The sequence below is a fragment of the Sphaeramia orbicularis genome, chromosome 13, assembly GCF_902148855.1.
Source record: "Sphaeramia orbicularis chromosome 13, fSphaOr1.1, whole genome shotgun sequence".
In the NCBI taxonomy this organism is placed as follows: domain Eukaryota; kingdom Metazoa; phylum Chordata; class Actinopteri; order Kurtiformes; family Apogonidae; genus Sphaeramia; species Sphaeramia orbicularis.
In genome coordinates this window covers 46,604,606-46,625,901 of record NC_043969.1, presented here as the reverse complement: position 1 = coordinate 46,625,901, position 21,296 = coordinate 46,604,606, and the positions used below count along the sequence as shown (strand labels likewise).

General features: G+C 35.3%; 1 protein-coding gene and 1 pseudogene across 2 annotated transcripts in view; one reads left to right on the top strand and one right to left on the bottom strand.

Annotated features, from left to right (window-relative positions):
- Nucleotides 1-113: 113 nt before the first annotated feature.
- LOC115431160 (uncharacterized) lies at nt 114-11,733 on the bottom strand (annotated as a pseudogene).
- The window catches only part of LOC115431602 (SPARC-related modular calcium-binding protein 1-like), a 39,085-nt gene continuing 29,393 nt past the window's right edge, over nt 11,605-21,296 (top strand). The window contains exons 1-2 of one of the 2 annotated variants that reach the window (XM_030152083.1): nt 11,605-11,872; nt 11,912-11,953. In XM_030152083.1, the coding sequence (XP_030007943.1) occupies nt 11,792-11,872; nt 11,912-11,953 (123 nt within the window). In that variant the 5' untranslated portion in view covers nt 11,605-11,791. Of the gene's footprint in view, nt 11,954-21,296 lie in introns of both variants that reach the window. The other variant, XM_030152082.1, reaches the window with a different exon arrangement.

The window sequence follows — 21,296 nt, the reverse complement described above, 5'->3', positions numbered from 1 at the left end:
AGAACAAAATTATTTTAAAGTTGCCACAAAAACAGTTCTACGTCTTTAAGGGTTAAATTGATAATTAATATTAACAATAAAGAAATATTTGTAGCTTTTTAAAAAAAAATTTAAATCAAAAACGACAAAAACCACCTCTTCTTAGTGCGGTAGTTAAAGTCAGCTGTGATTGGCTGCAGGTCACTCCTCCCCAACACTGTTAACCCTTCATGTCTGTGTTTGCATGAGTGGGACTGGTCTAAACACTGGGGCCGCCGCTGTGTCGGTGACCAACGGGCTAAGTCTATTTCCTGGCAGTCCCGGTGTTTTCCACGTTTCCCGTCTCGTCTTCCTGCGTCTGTCTGTATGTAAGCGTCGCCTCCCCCCGGGTTCACCTGTTGTTCTTGCTGTTGCCAGGGCGACGCTGAGTTTGCACGTATCATGAGCATCGTGGACCCCAACAACAGCGGCGCCGTCACCTTCCAGGCCTTCATCGACTTCATGTCCCGGGAAACGACCGACACGGACACAGCAGACCAGGTCATCGCCTCCTTCAAGATCCTGGCTGGAGATAAGGTCAGACCAAACACTGACGGGTTTATGTGTCGTACGTGTTCATTTAGTTTATTTCAACCAAACATATGGCCCGGGGACCAAAACTGGCCCGTCATAGGGTCCAATCTGACCCAAGGGATGAATCTGTGGAATGAAAAAAATTACACTGAAGATCCAAAAAATCCAAATCCAAGAACCAAAACAAAAAAAACCAACAACAAAAGGGGACAGTAATGAAGAAACAATCAACCAAATGAACACAAATGAGCAGAAAATAACATACAGTGTTGACAAAATGAGCTGAAAATGAGCAAAATTTAAAAAAAATGAATATAATCAAAATAATCAAATTGGACAAAAATGAGGAAAAATTAACAAAATTATCGAAAACATGGAGAAAATAACCAGTAATGAACCAAACATTAACAAAATGAAGAAGCAACATTCAACACGAAGGAAGAAAAATCCAACTTTAAAGTTTTTTTTTTTCCACAAACTGTGACTTTGACGATGTGGAAAATAATGTGAGTTTGAACAAACGTATGAATCAAACGTCCTGTTACTGTTTCTGCTCTAGTTGTTCTGTTCGGTTTTGTTTGTTTTTTTTTTCATTATTTTACTCAATTTTTGTATTTTGTTAATTGTTCATCTTTTCATTTATCTCTGATCATATTTTTTCAAACTCTAGTTCCCATGGTGCATAGTTAAAGGGGTGGGGCTTCAACTGTACTATTTTACACTGTTTTTGGAATCACAGTTGACGTTGCCATGGTGCTAACTACTACTACGTCTGCGTTTTATTCTTCTTCCTCTTGTCCTTCGTTGTCCTCTTAATCCTCTTCCTCACATTCGTCGTCTGCTTCCTCATCTTCTTCTTCGTCTTTGTCTTTTTCCTCTTTTTCTTCTTCATCTACTTCTTCATCTTCTACTTCTTCCTCTTCTTCCCCTTCATCTTTTTCTACTTCTTTATCTTCTTCCTCATCTTCATCTTCATCTTTGTCTTCTTCCTCTTTTTTAACTTCTTCGTCTACTTCATCTTCTACTTCTTCATCTTCATCTTCTACTTCTTCATCTTCTTCTTCCCCTTCATCTTTTTCTACTTCATCTTCTTCCTCTTTTTCTTCTTCATCTACTTCATCTTCTGCTTCTTCCTCTTCTTCCCCTTCATCTTTTTCTACCTCTTCTACATCTTCTTCCTCATCTTCATCTTCTTCATCTTTGTCTTTTTCCTCTTTTTCTTCGTCTACTTCATCTTCATCTTTGTCTTCCTCTTTTTCTTCTTCTTCGTCTACTTCTTCATCTTCTGCCCCTTCATCTTTTTCTACTTCTTCCTCATCTTCTTCATCTTTGTCTTTTTCCTCTTTTTCTTTGTCTACTTCTTCATCTTCTGCTTCTTCCTCTTCTGCCCCTTCATCTTTCTCTACTTCCTCTTCTTCATTTTCTTCTTCCTCGTCTTCTACTTCTTCTTCATCATCTACTTCCTCTTCTTCCTTATCTTCCTCTTCTTCGTCTTCTCCTCCTCCTCCTGCAGAACTTCATCACAGCTGAGGAGTTGCGGAGGGAGCTTCCCCCAGACCAGGCTGAGTACTGCATCGCCCGTATGGCGCCGTACACGGGGCCCGACGGCGGCCCCGGGGCCCTCGACTACATGTCCTTCTCCACCGCCCTCTACGGCGAGAGCGACCTGTAGGCGGGACCGGAAGAAGAGGAAGAGGAGGGTCGGAGGGTCGTGAGTGTTCAGACGGAAACGGGCGGCGGCGGCGGAGTGCCCCTGCGTGTGCCGGTTTAGAAATCAACCGAAAATGTTTTGCCTCTTTGAGCTTGTTGATTGATTGAACAATAGTTAGGTTTTTTTTTGTTTTTGTTTTGTCCCTTAAAAAGACGGCGATTAATTAATCGAATCGTGGCGGTAAACGAACGGGCATATCCAGGGGCGGCGGCGGCGGCAGCAACAGCGGCGGGTCCTGAGCTTCACCCTCTCTGCCTTTTTTTGGGGGGGGTGGGATGGACGGGGGAATAGGATTATGGGAAAGGGAGCTGGACACGAGCTAATCCGATACTTATGCTAATTTTTTTTTTGTTTATTTTATTATAACTTTTTTCCTTCTTGCCGGGGGGGTTCAGGGCGTTGAACGTGACGCGGGGCGGTTTGACGACTGGCGATGTTTGTGTATTAGATCCTAGAGAGATATATGCTGCGGAGGGGCGGGGTCAGGGGTGGGTGGGGCAGTTGGGAGGGGGGAACGAATAGTGTTGATGATTTAAAAAAAAATGACATATTTACCCATAACTCCCATGTTTTGCTGGATAAGGTGACCTGTCTAACCTCAGCTCTTCTTCCTGTCTTATTTTTATTATTTTTTTTTGTTTATTCCTGGAGGGGGGAGGGGTCAGTAAGTTGTCGGTGCAGGCGGGGGGAGGGGGGGGGCTCAGCGCTGTACATACTTATTTTTTCAGTGCAACGGAAGAATCACAAAAGTCCCAGTCGTCGAGAATCACTGGCTTTGTAGGCGCGAAGTAGAGCGACATTTATAAAAAAAAATAATACAATAAAATAAAAACGACAAAACACAAAAACAAAAAGCCGACGACAGCGCAGTTTCACCAGTGGAAAGGTTTGAGCTTCCAGGAGGTTATTTTTTTCCTTTCAGCGATGGAGAAAAGGCGAACGTCCACTTTATTTAAACATGTTTTTACACCTCGAACATTCGACGGATCGATTGGCTTCGTTTTTAGGACTCGAACAGCGACGGTGCTTCATAAAAAAAAATACCAAAAAAAAAAAAAACCCTGAATAAACAGGCTTCTCTCTCTCCTTCCCCCTCCTACCTCGCCAACCTCACCACCCCCCCCATTTGTAAAATAAGAGAAGGGAAAGAAAAACCACCAAGGAGGAGGAAGAGGAGGGAGCAACATTCCAATAAACGCAATGAAACAAAAGGAAATGATGTGTAAAAAAATCTATGCAAACCGAACGTCTTCTGGAAAAAAAAAAGCGTCTAATTTCCGACTAAAATGCGTCGTCTCCGTTAAAATTAACTCGATCTCAGCAGTGTTTAATGGGGGGGGGGGGGAGAAAAGACTCGGACCAAAAGCTTGTTTTTCCTTTTTTTTCCTTCTTTTTTCCATGTGAGGTTGGAGAGAAATGAACTCTGGAATTGTGATTTATTTCTTTTTTTGTACTCTTTAATATCAAACCTTATCTGCTGTACTGGAAACTGCAACGCCTTCTGTCTCTAATGATAAGTGAGTTTCACAAAGCACACATAAAAGTTTCCTTACAAAATACTCCACCGTGTCCTGACGTCTTTATTTCTGCATTTCTGTTTGTTCAAATGTCTCTGATGATGTTTATTTAACCTGTTAAAAATGGGATTTAATGGGAAATATTAGTGAAAAAACGAATTTAACAGATAAAAAGGTAAACATTTTCCTTTTAATTTGTTGGATTATTGATATTATTTGCTGATCTTTTACAATATTTTTTATCCTGTTGCATCTTTTACAGCTTCATTTTTGTCTTTTTCTCTTGTTTGTTTTATGGCTTTGTTCCATCTTTTACAGTGTTTTCATCCTGTTACATCTTTCACAGTTTTTGTGTTTTACATGATTTTTGTCATTTACGTTTTTGTCTTTGTTTTACGATCGTTTGTCTTGTTGCATCTTTTACACTTGTTTGGTCTTTTTTTTTTTTTTTTTACCTTTTTTTTGTCCATTTTCTGATGTTTTATCCTGTTTTTTTTTTTTATTATCTTACATCAAACTGTTTTGTTGCATCTTTTACAATTGTTTTGTCTTTTTTTTTACCTTTTTTTTTTTAATTTTCTGATGTTTTATCCTGTTCTTTTATCTTACATCAAACTGTTTTGTTGCATCTTTTACAACATTTATCATCTTTACATAATTTTTGATTTCTATTTTCTTCTCATCTTTTGCAGAGTTTTGCCTTTTGCATTATTTTTGCTTTTTTCATTTTAATTTTTAATCTTGTATCTTGTATTTTTTGCTTATTGCATTGTATCATCTGTCTGTTCACTGAATTCTTTTAAGAGTTTATACAGCAAATAGACTCAAAACAGCCTGGACATCGTGGAAGGTATTCATCAATTACACACACAAAAAAAAAAAACGCAGGACTTTGAGTAGTTGGTGACTCAAAGTGACCGAGTTTCATTTGATTAAATTTTCAGAGACTTTGAGGTGTAAAAACAAACCACACAGATCATGTGGAATTCTTTAACCAGGTAAATTCCTGGTAATAAAATTTTCCGTGAATCTGGTGGAAAAGGGTCAAGAAAATGAGGTGAGCTACATAAACCAAGAGTGTTCAGAGCTGGAGAACATAGTTTCCTATGTTGACGTCTGAACCAAACTCAGCTGAACATGAGGACTTACTTTTCCAAGGGTTGAACCACAGATGAAGAACAGATGGTTTTTTGCAGATGAGTTGGACAGAGTACGATGAAGTGTAGGCAGGTTAAATGAAGTACATGAAAGTAAAACATTGGAAAAAAGAATAAATATAAAGAAAAGGGTCAACAAATATGAAGGAAAAATAGACAAAAATGAACAGATACAATCACCAAATGCACAGAAATTAGCAGAATAATTGACAATAATTAAAAAAAGACAAAAATGAAAAACCCCTCAATGTTGAAATTAACTGATTCATCAATAAAAATGAACATATTAAGCACAAAGGGCAAGAATGAGGAAAATATTCTCAAACTTTACAAGAATGAATACAAAATGACCAAAAAAAAAAAAACAAACTGAACAAATATAAAGAAAATAGTCAACAAAATGGACAAAAATGACTGGAATAATGAACAATAATTGACCACTAATTAGCAAAAACACTAACAAAATGGACAAAAAGAGACTGAATTAACCAACAAAATGAACAAATTACTGTAAAACATGAAGAAAATAACCGACAATAATGACAAAAATAAAGAAACAACCAAGAAAGTGAACACAAATGAGCAGAATAATCAACAGTAAGTATAATACCAAACTGAAAATTAGCAAAATAACAAACAAAAGGAAAAAAAAAAAAATCAACATCATGGACAAAAATGAACTAACTAATCAATTAAATTAACAAATTATTCAACAAAAAGGGCAGGGATGAGGAAAATCATTTAAAAAGTTGACAAAAGTTAACAGAAAATGAGCAAAAACAATATGATCAATAAACTGAACAAATATAAAGGAAAGGGCCAACGATATAGACAAAAATGAAGGAAAGAAATGGACCAAAAAAATGAGCAAAATAAAAAAAAAATAACCAACAAATATATGAAACGGTCAACTAAATGGAAAAAACTTATAAAATTCAAAAGAATTATGAAGAAAAAACACCAATAAGCACAATAATAAAGAAACAATCTCCAAAAAACACCAGAAAAGAGCAGAATAATCAACAAAGACAATATTGACAAAATGGACAAGAATGAGAAAAAATGAACAAAATAATCTAAAACATGGGGAAAATATCAAAACAATAGGGACAATAATAAATAATCAACAAAATGAACAAAAATTAGAAGAATCAACAACAATAAAGACAATAATGTACCAAAAGTAGCAAAATAACCAACAAAATGAAAAAACTATGAAACAATAATAAAATGAATTGGTGTTACATTTAAAGGGGTGGGAATAATTACATTTTTTGGGGGGGGTACTCTTATGTGGAAGGACTGGTTACTGGTTTAACAGTTAAACTAAAGAAAAAAATGAACTAAATCAAATCATCTTATGTAAATAAAAGTGACATTTAGACTCAAACTGCAGGAGTGTTTGTTGGTCAGTGGACGTTCAGGTCTTTAAGGGTTCATTTGAGGTTAGATACGTATACGCCTCATTATTTGGAAGTGTTTGTAAAGTGTCTAAAGGGACATTATTAGCAGGGTTTGTTTTTCTTCTGCATATATGAGTGTTTTTTGTCCTACTGTGTTGCCGTAGTACAAACTCACTCCACTGTGAAGCAGGTTTCCTCCATGTCCTCAGTCTGACTTTCGTCCTCACGTCTCCTCTGAAAAGTTCAAGGTCGACTGAACCTGGAGGTGTTTTCTGTCCTGGTCCTGAGAACATCTGTCCTCCTTTACCTCTGAAATGAACCGTAAGTCCCACTGACAGACGACACTTAAAACCACATCCAGTCAGTTAATTCAGTAACACACTAGAACTAAAAATGACAAAAAGAAAAAATTAAACCTTAATTCATCTGACATTAAACTGATAAAAAAAAAAAAAACCTAAACAAATTTAATCTAAAACTAGTCAACAGATATAAATAAAACTTAAAATAAGGCTAAAACTGATGAAAATCTGATCTAAAATTTATCAGATTATTTAATAAAACTCAAACTAAGACTGAAACCAAAGTTAAACTGAACCCTTAGACCAGTGGTTCTTAACCTTGTTGGAGGTACTGAACCCCACCAGTTTCATATGCGCATTCACCGGACCCTTCTTTATTAAAAAATAAAATATGATTTTTTTCAAATTCAAGACACAGGTATATGTTTTACTGGTGCGCAAAATGAACCGTGCATTAACATCACTGTGTTCAAAGAATAAAACCAATATAGTGCATGAACTCACAACAAATTACATACCTTTTCACAAAGACATGACTTGTTTTTAATACTACCACACTGAAATGGTTTTAATTTTTAACCTTATGTATTCCAATAATGAACTTATTGTATTCATGATATTTATCATTTTTAACATTTTAACACACACCCATCACCTAATTTCCATCAGGCTACAATAATAATGAATATTTACTACAAATCAGTGTGACTTCTGCGGTTTTCATTTCATCTCGCTCCGAACTTTCCGAACCACGCAATTTTGACATTAAAAAAAAGATAATTGCATGTAGTGTATCAAAAAAAAAGTTCTCGTTATACTCCTTAAGTATTTTTGTGATCATTGTTTTATTACGGCACTAGCTCGGCTTTAGCGTACTACGATTTCTCCATCCGCAACGGTGCGTCGGTCGTCACATGATTGTAACTGACCAGTGCGGTGACCGAAAAATGTAAACAAACGCTACACATGGCTGCCTCCGTGGATAACAGGAAGTAGCAAAAGTCATAACAACAATGTGGAAAATACTCAAATAATTCATCGTCAGACGAGTGGAAGAGATTATAAACACTTTCGGATGTGTTGTAGTGCTATAAGCAACAACAATATTTATTTAGTATATTGGATGTCAATCAGAGAAAGAGTCTCCGAAGCCGTTTGTTTACATACACAGACCTAGCCCGACACACACACCCGACTAATGAGTCGAGTGTGTGTCTTGACCTCCACCGAACCCCTGACACTGACTCACCGAACCCCTAGGGTTCGATCGAACCCAGGTTAAGAACCACTGCCTTAGACTAAATCTGAACACAAAAAAATGGTAATGTCTACTGCCACAGTACTGTGGCACAAAATATGGCTTTGTCTATGACCACAGAGCCAATCACAGACACTGTTCCACACTGCAAGCCCAGATAAGTAGAGTTTACTCCAAAAATTTGAGGCAAGTGATTGCGCTTAAATGATTTGAGTAATGATCGACTAATCAATTGGTTTAAGTAGGTTCAACTCTAATGCTAAAAGTATTGAACTTAAACTTTTAAGTAGAAAACACTAAAAGACAAGTTATTTGTACTTTAAATCTGTGGTAAAATCAACCCCACTATCCAACCATTCAACTCAGCATTTTAGGTTACATTAGCTAAGTTTCTCTATTGCAGCTAGGTCAATTTATCATTGATTAAACAACTTTAAGTAAATCAAACTTAAAATCCTATTCCAGACCAAAATGGTTATGAAAATATTCAGCTTAATATATTGTGGCATGAGTGGAAATTAACTTTATGTCATTAGCCTACACAATAAGCGCTGGTACTTTTACTAAACAATAAGAGTCTCATCATGTAACAATGAAATCAGATGAACAGTAAAGCCATAGTTCTTCCTCTGGCTCTGACTCCTGGTGCAGCTCTACAAAAATACAAAAACAAACACTAAAAGGCCAATAAACACTGACATACACACATTAAATCCAAATTAACACTAACACCACAACCTCACTGAACCCCTGCACAGAAAAATAACACCTTTTCAACAACATGCCCAATACCCACAATGCAATGCGAAGATAAAAAGGTGTGGTCATGACTAAAACTCAGTGATTTAATTCCATTCAGCTTAAACTTTATCATACTTTCAACTATGTCTACAAATTAGTACAATATACTGAACATTCTATAGTAACATCGTAAAACTTAAATCATTTAAGTGCATCGTAATTAAAGCATTTTAGTGAATACAAATTCCGGGCTTACAGTGCATGAACTCATACTCCTCTTGTTTCCACAGCCACGTCAGATTTGTACTCAGCTTTTAAAGGAAGCTTACAAGAGTTTGAAGTCGTACTAACTTCATATACTTCTTTGTTAAGTTAAAGGCAGAAATGTCTGTTCAAAATTAATGTTATTAAGTTAAAACTCTTTTCTTTATTTTTCATTTAGACCAACTTAATAAAATAACTTATCAACTGATTTAAATGTGTACATGTAACAAACTTAATTTTTTAAGCAGAGAAAGCTCTTGATTTTAAGTTTAATTTACAAACCCCATGAATCATTTACTGTGCTCATATATGGGGTATACTTCAGTTCATTCTTTTGTGCATTTTTCTACCACAGTACTGTGGCAACTGATGGAAGAAACGACAAATTAGTGATAGTTTATAGTATGGAATAGGAATTATTGTTCTAAATGCTCTAGATGTTGTTGTCTGGTGTTCTTCGCTCTGTTCAGTCGGTGAGGCTGGAGGTGGGCGGAGCTACATGTCAGATACAGCCGAGTGTCATGTGACTTCTCAGGTCTGTGTCACTTCAGTGTATTGAGTGTTGTGGTGTGAATTCTGCATTCTGATAGAAATTAGACAACGTTTAGTGCCGGATGCCCCCCCCCCCCCCGTTCCCCATTTGAAAATCTTCTATAAAATCTCTACTTTGACCAGGAACTGAACCCAAGTCTCCCACAGTACAGTCCAATACGTTACAGAATGAGCTAAATCTCCACTCAAGCTGAGTTTGACCTATTTTCTATGTTGTACTGTGGTACTTTTCAGGATGTAACAAGTTACCAGTCTAGACATGATATAACAAGGGCGCTGATTGGCTTTGTTGTAATATTTCCTACTACAGTACTGTGTCAGTAGCCACTTCAGAAACAAAAACAAACCTAAAACTAGTCACTTCATTCAATAACACTAACACTAGGACAAAAACCAAAGCAAAACACATCTAAACTAGTCTAGATGTCCAAATAAAACTCAAAATAAGACTAAAACTGATCTAAAAAATTGTCAGATTATTTCTAAAACTGATATTGAAGAAAAACTAGAATAAAAAATCAAACTAAGACTAAAACCAAAGCTAAACGAAGCCAAACTTATCTAAAATTAGTCAATAAATCTGAATAAAACTCAAACTAAGAGTAAAACTGATGAAAAACTGAACTAAAAGTTGTCAAATTATTTCTAAAACTAAGACTGATATTGAAGAAAAACTATGATACAACTCAAGTTAAGACTAAAATCACAGCAAAACTGAACTCTAAGATTAAATCTGAAGAAAAAAAAATACTAAAACTAGTCACGTAATTCAATAAAACTCAAACTGAGAAAAAAAACAAAGCAAAACTAATTGAAATCTAGGCTATAAATTTAAATAAAACTCAAACTAAGATTAATATTAAAGACAAAGTAATGTAAAACTAGCCAACGCCTTTAATTAAAACTCAAAACAGGACTAAAACTGAAGTAAAACTCATCTAAAACTAGTCATTTCATCTAAATAAAACTGAAATTTAGACTCAAACTGAAGAAGAACTGAAGCTAAACTAGCCACTAGCCTAGATTATTCTGTTGTTTTTCAGCGTTTTAATTATTATTTTGTCATCACCATTTGGCCATTGTTTTATTTAAATGATTAATTATTTTGCTCCTCCTGTTTTGTGCCTGTTTTCAGTGAAGATTGAACTGATGTATTTGTTCATTTTGATTTAAAGCTGCTAAAGAACAAAATCAACCAAATGATCAAAAATGTGCAGCCTGATTTAACCCTTTCATGCATAGTGGTCAGTACAGTGGACAGCTATTCTTTAGCTGTTCTCTTGTATATTTATGGATTTTGTTGTTCTTTTCGTTGTTGTTGTTGTTGTTGTTGTTGTTGTTGTTTTTTTTTTTTTTACACATATCTTTATTAAAGTTTTAAGACACTACATGTCTTTTCTGACATGAACTGGTAACAATTTGTAGATCTCTCCTGAGCATAAACCCCCAGAATCACAAGCCCTCCCCATAGTTTTCACATAATTTATCACTAAATTCATGTTTCTGTGCATCAAAAATTAAACGTGTGGTGTCCAGCTGAGTGGACATTTTTGCAACTTAATGAAAAATAGGTTCATAAGAATTTTAGTTTTTCATTGTTTTTTTTTTTTTTTTTTTTACGTATTTTTGAATTTTTTTTGAATTATTTTTTATTTATTTTTATTTTTATTTAATTTTCAGAAGAAATTTTTCAATCGCATTGTTTTTTTTCAGGAATAAAAACACTCAGGAAAAAAATTTTGATTAAAGTTCTCACAATTAGTGCATGAAAGGGTTAAATGAAAATTTTTTTTCTTCTGGAATCAGTTTCATTCCTCTTTATTATTGGGTTAAAAATGAAGTGAATTTCTGTTTATTGGTTTTAATCTCTCTGGGTTTTAATTTGGATGACATGAACAAACCAGGACTGTTGTGTCAGGATTAGTTTTGCAGGATTTTTTTTTTTTTTTTTAATTTTAATTTGAATTATTTTTCCTTGACCTCTTTTTGTCCTTTTTAATATTTATAACTCATTTTCCATATCTCGGTTTAGGTCTGATCCGGTCTACATCTGGTCCAGGTCTGGCCCAGGACCGGACGCACGTGGAGCGGAAGTGGGCAGTGCATCTGGAGCGGGTCCGATGTGCGCGTGCGAGTCCGCTCTCAAACGAGCTCGAGACCTGGACCCGGACCAGGGGAGCATGAGGACCGGGACGGTACCGTCCGCGGAGACCGGAGCCCCGTGACCAGATCCGGACTCGGACCGGGACCTGGAGGACCCCCGTTATCATCCTCATCTCGTTAACTCGTGCCCGCGGTCCCGACCTGAGGCGCGCGGCCGCCGTGGCAGGAACGATGCTCGCGCTCACCTTGACCTGGAGCGCGCTGCTGGTGTTGGTGGTGGCGGACCGGGTCCAGACCCAGACCCAGGCCCAGGCGGACCGGGTCCAGACCCAGACCCAGACCCAGACCCAGGCCCAGGCCCAGGCGGACCGGGTCCAGAGGGACAGGACGGCGGTAAGAGCCGAACACACACTGACCCAGATCCATCTGGTCTGAACCCGGACCAGGTCTGAGTTAAACGGGTCTAATGGTTCCGTTTCACATGAACATTTGGTTTTGATCCGGATTTTGTCACATGTTGAAAAAGTTCAGGTTAAAGTTTAACAACAGTTAAAAAAATAAATAAATAAATAAAAATACACAATTGATAGAAAATCTGTAAAATAAATAAATAAATAAATGAAATAAAGTCAGTTTGTGTTTGTTATTTCACATTAAAATCAGAATAAAACACAGTCCTGAACCCAAAGCAGTCAGACCTGGAAGGACTTTGAACAGTTTGGTTCATTTTACTAATTATTTTGTTCATTTTATTGATGATTTTCTTTATTTAACCCTTTCATGCATGAATTATGAGAACCTTAGTCAAGATTTTTTTCCTGAGTGTTTTTATCCCTCTTTAGGCATGAAAAAAACAATGCGATTGATTTTTTTTTTTTTTTTTTAATAAACCTGGTTTTTTTTTATGAAGGTAGATTTGTTACTTTATTGCTTTAACTAAAAAAAATTCAATTAAAAAAAAGTGTTTGAATGCAAAAAAAAAAAAAAAAAAAAAAAAAATTATGATCCAAAAAATTGCATTTGAACACTTTTTTCTTTGAAGTGAATATTTTTTAATTGATTTTTTTTTTCTTTAATGAAAATAACTTTTTGGGTTAAAGCAGTAAAGAAACAAATCTACCTTCATAATTTTTTGTGGAGTTCCAAAAATGTCCACTCCGCTCGACACCATGTGTTTAATTTTTTAATATCAGAAAGTGATAGACAAAATCAAAACAATGTGAGAGTGATTGTTTGTCTCTATATGTTCAGCCCTGCGATGAACTGGAGACTTGTCCAGGGTGTACCCCGCCTTCGCCCCTATGTAGCTGGGATAGGCTCCAAGCGACCCCCGTGACCCTAGTGAGGATAAAGCGGGTTCAGAAAATGAATGAATGAATGAAAATCAAAACATTTTTAATGCAGCTAATCTGATGTTTTCTCACATTTTATCATATGCGCAATTTTTATTAGCAATTGATTTACACTCAAACATGTCACTGCACATCAGGTTTATGAAGAACAGCAAAGTTATAGTAATGGTATGAATATCAGTGTATGGGATGGTGCAAAAGTGTCCACTGTGTTAACTCATATCAAACTAAAACAACAAAACCCATGAATATATTAGAAAACAGATGTAGAATAGCTGTCCACTGTAGTGACCAATATGCATGAAAGGGTTAAACTACGCCGTTCATTATATTGATTATGTAGTTGTTGTTTTTTGCTATTTTCTGGCATTTTGTTTAATACAGGGGTGTCAAACTCATTTTAGTTCAGGGGCCACATTCACCCCAACATGATGTCAAGTAGGCCAGATCAGTAAAATAATACCAGTGAAAAAAAGTACAATTACATTAGGATAATGTTTACATCTACAACGTTTCCTTAAAAATCTGAATAACATGAACAAATTGAAATGTCTTAAGAAAAACAAGTGGAAATTTAACAATATTCTGCCTCAGTTTATCAGTTTATCATTTACACATGTGCATTACAACTTACATTACAATTACAAATACACAAAACATATAGCACCAGGTATAATATTGGTAAAATTGCATTTACTTCTCTTAAGACATTTCAGGTTGTTCATATTTGTTCAGGTTATTCACATTTTTTGTAAAAGGATAGTTTGTTAATGTAAACGTTTTCATGTAATTATACTTTTTTTTTTTTGACTAAAACAAAAATAAAATCTGCAGTTGTCATTATTTATAAGTTGTTATGATACTATTTTACTGATCTGACCCAGTTGAGATCTAATTGGTCCATATGTGGAACCTGAATTAAAATGATTTTTACACCATTGATTGTTAATATCTTCAGTGTAATTTTCGCATTTCACTAATTCAACCTACGGACTAAAACAGACCCTTTGGCGGGCTGGATATGGCCCCTGGGTCGCATGTTTGACACCTAATGTTGCTAATTTTATGCATTATTTTGTTATTTTTATCACATATTGTTAATTTGTCATTCTATTTTATTTACTTTATTGATTATTTTGCTCATTATGTTTATTTTGTACTGATATTCTTTAAAGATTTGACCAAATGAACAAAACTGAAGGAACTGTTAAATTAATATTTTCTGTCTCAATTCAGTGTCAGTTCTCTGATTTTTGTCTACAGTCTGAATCAAAAATAATGTTTTAGGAGCTTTTTTTTTATCCAGTTAAAAATTAAACATGAAACAATCAATTAAACATTAGAGTTAATCTGAGACCGTTTCATTTAAGAAGTCACCTTTATAGCTAATATACATATAACAGTAGTGTGTTAATATGAGGTGTTTGTCTAGTTATGTCTTTCGGTCATTTTTCTCAGGTTTTTTTGTCAGTACATATTTTTACAGTGTGTTTGTTCAGGTCTTGTTCTGTCTTTTTACATCAGTTTTACTTGGTTTTTGTTGTTCTTAAATCCTTTTGCATTGGTTTTTCGCTGGTTTTCGTCTTGTTATGCCTTTTTTTAAAGGTAGTTTTGCTGCAATTTTGCCTGGTTGTGTCTTTTTACATGATTTTTGCTTTTGTTTTTGTTGTGTTATGTCATATGTTGTGTTATGGCTTAATTTTTTGTCTTGTTACTCCATTTTTTGTGTGATTTTTCTTTGGTTTTTACCTCGTAATGTCTTTATACGTTATTTTTCTGTGGATTTTTGTCTTGCTAAGTCTGTTTATATTGTTTTTCTCAGGTTTTTCTCTTTTTCTGTCTTTCCAGAATAGTGTAAAACCAATAATAACCATCTGGTGTAGACAGAGCATCAACCTTTAGATGTTTATCATGATAATCATAGATTATGATCCGTGATATCAATATATTTTTTTATTGCTGTTTTTTGACAAGTTGCAGATATACAGCGTATAGTTTATTGCATATTTTATTCTTAAATCATGTTTTATCTTGAGTTCATGTAGAAATACAAAAAAAAATCTGTAAATATCATGAATCATTCACTGAAAAAAACTTTACATTAGATGTTTCACCACATTGTCCAGCCTTAAGATGAGCTACAAACTGAAGTGAGTGCTTGTTTTAAACTTTAGTCTTGAATTTCTTCATCTTAAAGCTTTTAAGAACCAACATATCTTTGATTTCTGTGCAGAAACTGACAGAATATGCTTCAAAGTCTGTAAAATGGTCTTCGTTTTAACTCCATCTTCTACACAGATTTAATTACTTTAGTCCCAATGAACAGACACGATAATCTAGTACCAGATTTATAATATTACTTCAGTATTTCTGTCTGCGTTAAAAGCCTAAACAGATCATTTTTCTGGTGTTATTTCACCGTCATCCCTGGAGAATACGATTGGACACCAAGCAGAGTAACACAACCTGTTGGACCAAACCACAAACACACACCGGTCGCTGCCAGACAAATATTTAACCTTCGACTCGAGGGAAACACTTGGCGGTTTGTCTGTGTGAGAAAAGCATGAAAAACAGCCACAGTAATCCACCAATATGTTTTAATAGGACGCTGTGTAAATAAACAGGGGAGGGAGGGGTTTATCATGTACACAGAACTTATTAATTTGTTTCAATACAAGATAATAAATGAAAATCTGAGTTTTTATTCAATATTGTCAGAAAATTTAACAAATTGTGGAATAAGTCTTTTCCAAACTATTATAATGATAAAATATTTGTTCAATGTGGAAATTTACTCGAGTATAGTTAAATAAAATGGCAAATATTGAAGTGTTTTAGCTGAGGATGTCAACAAAATATATAAAAGAATAATAAATATTGTGATTTAAAAATATATCAAGACAGTTATTGTCATTGTTTTATTGTCCAGCTACGGTTATTTAACCTTAAAGCATCGGACTTAAAATGTTTAGTAAAGGAGGTGGAGAGCTTTGAAAGCAATAAATACAGTATACAGGGTGTCCATAAAGTCTCTTTATCATTTAACAAATTTATTACAAAAGCAAATCAATAGACAAATTTGTGGAAGTTATTACAGAACGCAACATAGATAGTGAAGTTTTTTTTTGCCTCATGGGGTTCCCCAACGTGATCTCGTAAAAAGTCTTAGAATTCTGGAATTTACAAATCTGCATTTAATGCCTTAAAACAGTCTTTAAAAGGCATTGAATTTGATATGGTAGGTCTTAAGTTATGTTGATATAAACTTGTTTGTTGTATTGTGTTTAAATGTGTCTATTAAATGTCCAAACTGCAAAGAAAGTAACGTTAGTCGACTCAGTTCCACCTGTTCCAACCCGACAATTTATACTGAAAGTAGGAACCACATTAGTTCTATGTGCCAAAAACTATAACATGACGGTCCAATGACATATCGTGTGTATCGTGTGTTTTTTTTTTTTGCCTGGGTAAAGTATGTTTTGGCTGACAATGGTCAATGCTACCTGACAGACCAAAAACACAAGACAAGGAAAGGCAAGCAAAATATTAGCTAGTGGTGTGAAGTGAAAAAGTAAAAATCCTCATACAGAGTGAGTCAGAAAAAACGCTCTTTCCATTTAAAGAAATTGTCCTGCTAAAACGGAAACACTGATTTTTCTTTTGACCATACAGTCATATTGATGTGGTTATTGAGCATGTCTGGTGATGCAGTCATAGATTTATTGCATTGCATAAGAGAGAGAAGGTCCATTGTTTATTGGGCACTGAAATACCTGCCAACACAATGTATGCCACAGTGAACAAACTTGAAATTGACAACAATTACAGGAGTCGGAGCTTTGCTTTCACACTCAGGACATAGGCCTACATGACAGTGCGATTGCAGGTATTATTTCCTCATCGAGTTGTCTGTTTGGGTCAGGAGAGAGAGTGGCCACCTAGATCCCCGGACTTGACCCCCCTTGATTTTTTCTTGTGGGGGTATCTTAAAAACCGTGTGTATCAGACTGTTCCACAAACTCTTCAGGAACTCCGAAATCGCATCACGGCTGAAATCCAAGCCCTACGACGAACACGAATGGCGAGAAGAGCTGTGTTAGAGATGCGACAATGAGCACAGATTTGCATCAGTCTGAATGGTAGCCAGGTTGAAGGTCGTGCCGGACGACTTCGTTGAGACAAAACATTTTGATGGCGAGTAAACATGCTGTAATGGTTGACAATTTCAATTTCATTCACGGTGGCATAAACTGTGTTGGCAGATATTTCGGTGCACAATAAACAATGGACATTCCCTCTGTTATGCTATGCCATAAATCAATGATTCAATCGCCAGACATGCTCAATAACCACATCAATGTGACTGTATAATCAAAAGAAAAATAAGCATTTCCATTTCAGTGGTACAATTTCTTTAAATGAAAAGAGCGTTTTTTCTGACTCACCCTGTATAACATCAGCCCCACAAACCAACGCATGTACAGCATCTGTCACTATAAAAACCAAAGCTTTACCTCCATTGTACAGTCATTATAACATTAAAAACACTTCTCCATCCAGGAGGTCACCCCAAAAAAAAAGAAAAAATTAAGAACTGGTTATTGGTAACTTTGCAGAAATGGCCACAGAACATTCAGCCCAACATACGTGCAGCGTGTGTTAGTCATGTGTGTTGCCCGAGAAAGCTGACTTTGGGAACTTTAAGGAACAGTTAGCAAGTGGAAAGTAAGCATGGGGAAGGACAAATTTAATAATACCTGGTTGGGGAAAAGGTCATTTTTGACCTGGTTGACATGAGTGGAGGGGAAAATTTTTGAAGCTTGCTGCACTTGTGCAAGAAATCAATTCAACTTGGAAAGATGGGAATCTAAGCATTGGAGTAAGTAGATCAGTTTTCCTAAATTCTAGGAGTCACAAATTTTTTGCCACTATGGCTGTGAAATGGGCATTAAATTCTGTTCTAAATAGTCTTAAAAAGTCTTAAAAACTCTTAAATTTAAGTTGTAGAAACCTGTAAGAATCCAGCTTTATTTAATCCACCTCTATATGCACATCATTAGTTATACGAAGTGCTTTAACCCTTTCATGCATGAATTATTAGAATCTTAATCAAGATTTTTTTTCCTGAGTGTTTTTATTCCTCTTTAGGCATGACAAAAAAAACAATGTGATTGAATTTTTTTTTTTTTTTTAAATCAACCTGTTTTTCATGGAGTTACAAAAATGTCCACTCAGCTACACCATGAATTTTATTCTTGAAGCAAAGAAACGTATTTAAAACCCAATATCATAAAGTGATATGAAAACAGTGAAATGAAACCATGTTTAATGCAGCTAATCTGATGTTTTCTCACATTTTAACATATTCTAATACTAGTTATTACTCACCTCATGGAGATAATATGCAAAAAATAAATATTAACAATTGATTTCCACTCAAGAACCAATCAAGGACAGCAAAGTTACAATAATGGTATGAACTGCAGTTTATGAGATGATGCATAAGTGTCCACTGCGTTGGTTGATATGGAACTAAAACAACAAAACCCATGAATATACAAGAGTAAAGCTGTAGAGTAACTGTCCACTGTAGTGACCACTATGCATGAAAGGGTTAATCATATTTTTTTCTGTCTACATTCACCACTTCAGTTTCACAGTTTATTTATTTGTTTTTCTTGTAAATAAATCCACAGCTTTAACTTGAGATGTTTTTGCCCAAATTTATGACTTGAATAGTCAGGTTTTACAATTTTTTTTCTTGCAAATTTCTTATTTATAACCTAAAACATTCATGGATTTTTCTCATTAATTTTTGGCCTTTTTTTTTTTTTTTTTTTTTTTTTTTTACTTTTTGCAATTTTCTGACTTTAATCTCTGTTGCAAGTATATGATTAACTGTCTGTTTTTCTTAAAAATTAGTCACTTTCTGATAGAAGTTCTGTTGTTGTTTTTTTTTTTGGGGGGGGTCATATTTATGACTTCAATATTCAAGGTTTTTTTCTCATGAATTTACCTCTTCAGTCTCAGTAAATATGAGTTTTTGTTGTTTTGTTTTGTTAATGCAGCTAATCTGATGTTTTCTCACATTTTAACATATTCTAATACTAGTTATTACTCACCTCATGGAGATAATATGCAAAAAATAAATATTAACAATTGATTTCCACTCAAGAACCAACCAAGAACAGCAAAGTTACAGTAATGGTATGAATTGCAGTTTATGAGATGATGCATAAGTGTCCACTGTGTTGGTTGATATGGAACTAAAACAACTAAACCCATGAATATACAAGAGTAAAGCTGTAGAGTAACTGTCCACTGTAGTGACCACTATGCATGAAAGGGTTAATACGGTACTGGATTTGTTTCATGTTTGCTGTATCATAGCCTCATCAATGACATCAGTGATCTTGTGCTTCAGGTCGTTGATGTTCTGTATCTTTGTTTGTTACACGATATCTTTAACATAACCCCAAAGAAAGAAATCTAGGGCAGTGATATCTGATAAATGAGGTGTCCAGGGAGTCGGACCATCCCCTCCAATCCACCAGTGTGGAAATGTTTGATTTAGAACCCACCGACATGTAGAACCTAATGAGGTGGTGCACCATCTGCTGGAACATGATGGGTGGTTGAAGGTCGTCCAGTTGTGGTGACACATATTCAGTCAAAAGGTCAAAGGTCAACATTTACAGTAATTGATCTGTTATTGAAGAAAAATGAACCAATGATTCAATTGCACAAGATCCCATAATGCAGTGGTTCACAGCCATTTTGGCTTGTGACCCCATTTTAACATCAAAAATTTCCAGCGACCCCAGACACTCAAAATGGAGGCTTTTTTTTGCTAAAATAAAATGCTTTTTGGATCATGTAATAGTTTGCTATACTATGTTGCAAATAAATGTTAATTTTAGATACCATTTAGTCTATATAATGTATATTGTTCTGGATGGAGGCAGTAAAACCAGGTGTAGATTACTGCACAAAGGGAGAATTTGATTTTCCTTGGTCAGGATTTGTACAGTCAGTCCAGCTGTGATTTACAAGGAGGACAATTAATACTGAACAAACAAGAACGCAAAGTACCACAGTGCTTCAGTTTCAGCTTCACAGTTTGTCATGTCTTTTATGGATTGTGATTGTCTCTTACAACTCAGCATATATTTTTTATTAGTAAGTTTTTATTTTTATCAATTACTAGAAATTCCAGGTGACCCCACATGGGGTCCCGACCCCAAGGTTGAAAAACACTGCCATAATGTGATTAGAAACTTTGATTAGAAACTTTTGATCTCATTGGTTGCTTTTTTAATTTGCAAAGCATTTTTATCGTCTGTACGGAACAAGAGTTTCACACTTAAAAAAAAACACAAAACTCTGTCCACTGCAAAAAAAAGTATCTGAAAAAACTGTTGCATTATGTTGTTTCTAAGGATGTAACGATATGAAAATTTCATGTCGCGGTTATTGTGACCAAAATTATCACAGTTAACATTATTATCACGGTATTGTTGAAATATGCTCAAAATGTTCAAAAAGTACTTAAATGCACACTAAAATAATGTAACCAAGTTGTATTTTGAAAATAAATAAATAAATAAAATAACATGCACAATGTACTTTCTGTGGCAGAAACATTCAAATATTAACATGTAAACATCAAACATACAAATGTGCATTAAAGGTGGCACCTTATGGCCAGAGATATCTGCATTAGGGGTGGCAGTTGGTAGGATTTTATTAATATTAATGCCATTGTCGATTCTATTTACCAATCCAATTCCTTATCAATTCTCCTATCAATTCCTGAGTGTTTTTTGAGTGGAAAAAAAAGGAGCTGGACAGGTCATAGTGGAGCTTGTTTGACCATTTACATATCAAGTTTTCTAAATGTGGTAATTGAACACGGTTATCATGATAATTAGAATTTAAAAGGTAATACTAACCATCGGAAATTTTACCGCGGTTTATTGTTATACCGGTAATCGTTACATCCCTAGTTGTTTCCAATCAAGACAATTATTTAATGTAAAAAAATGCCAAATTTTTACTTTCCTGGGTCTCAATAGGTTAAACTAAAAATCCAAAGATGGCTGTAAAAGTTGCTTGTTTGTGTCGTTCAGGTTTTAATGTGTGACATGAAGTGTTAAAGGCAGTAAAGTCAACAGGACGTCGGTCTGGTCCGTCCACTGAAGGGAATCTCACACTCAGTGGTTCAGTATGAGCGTACGGTTTGGAAATGGTTGGCAGTTAACGTGAAGTGCGAGTAATTTGTGTCTAATGGGCTAAATGAAAAATAAAAATAGTGGTAAATGTGCGTGTGCTGCACAGAGTGCGTCTGTATGTGCAGGAATGTCCAGGTCTGCTCCTTCATT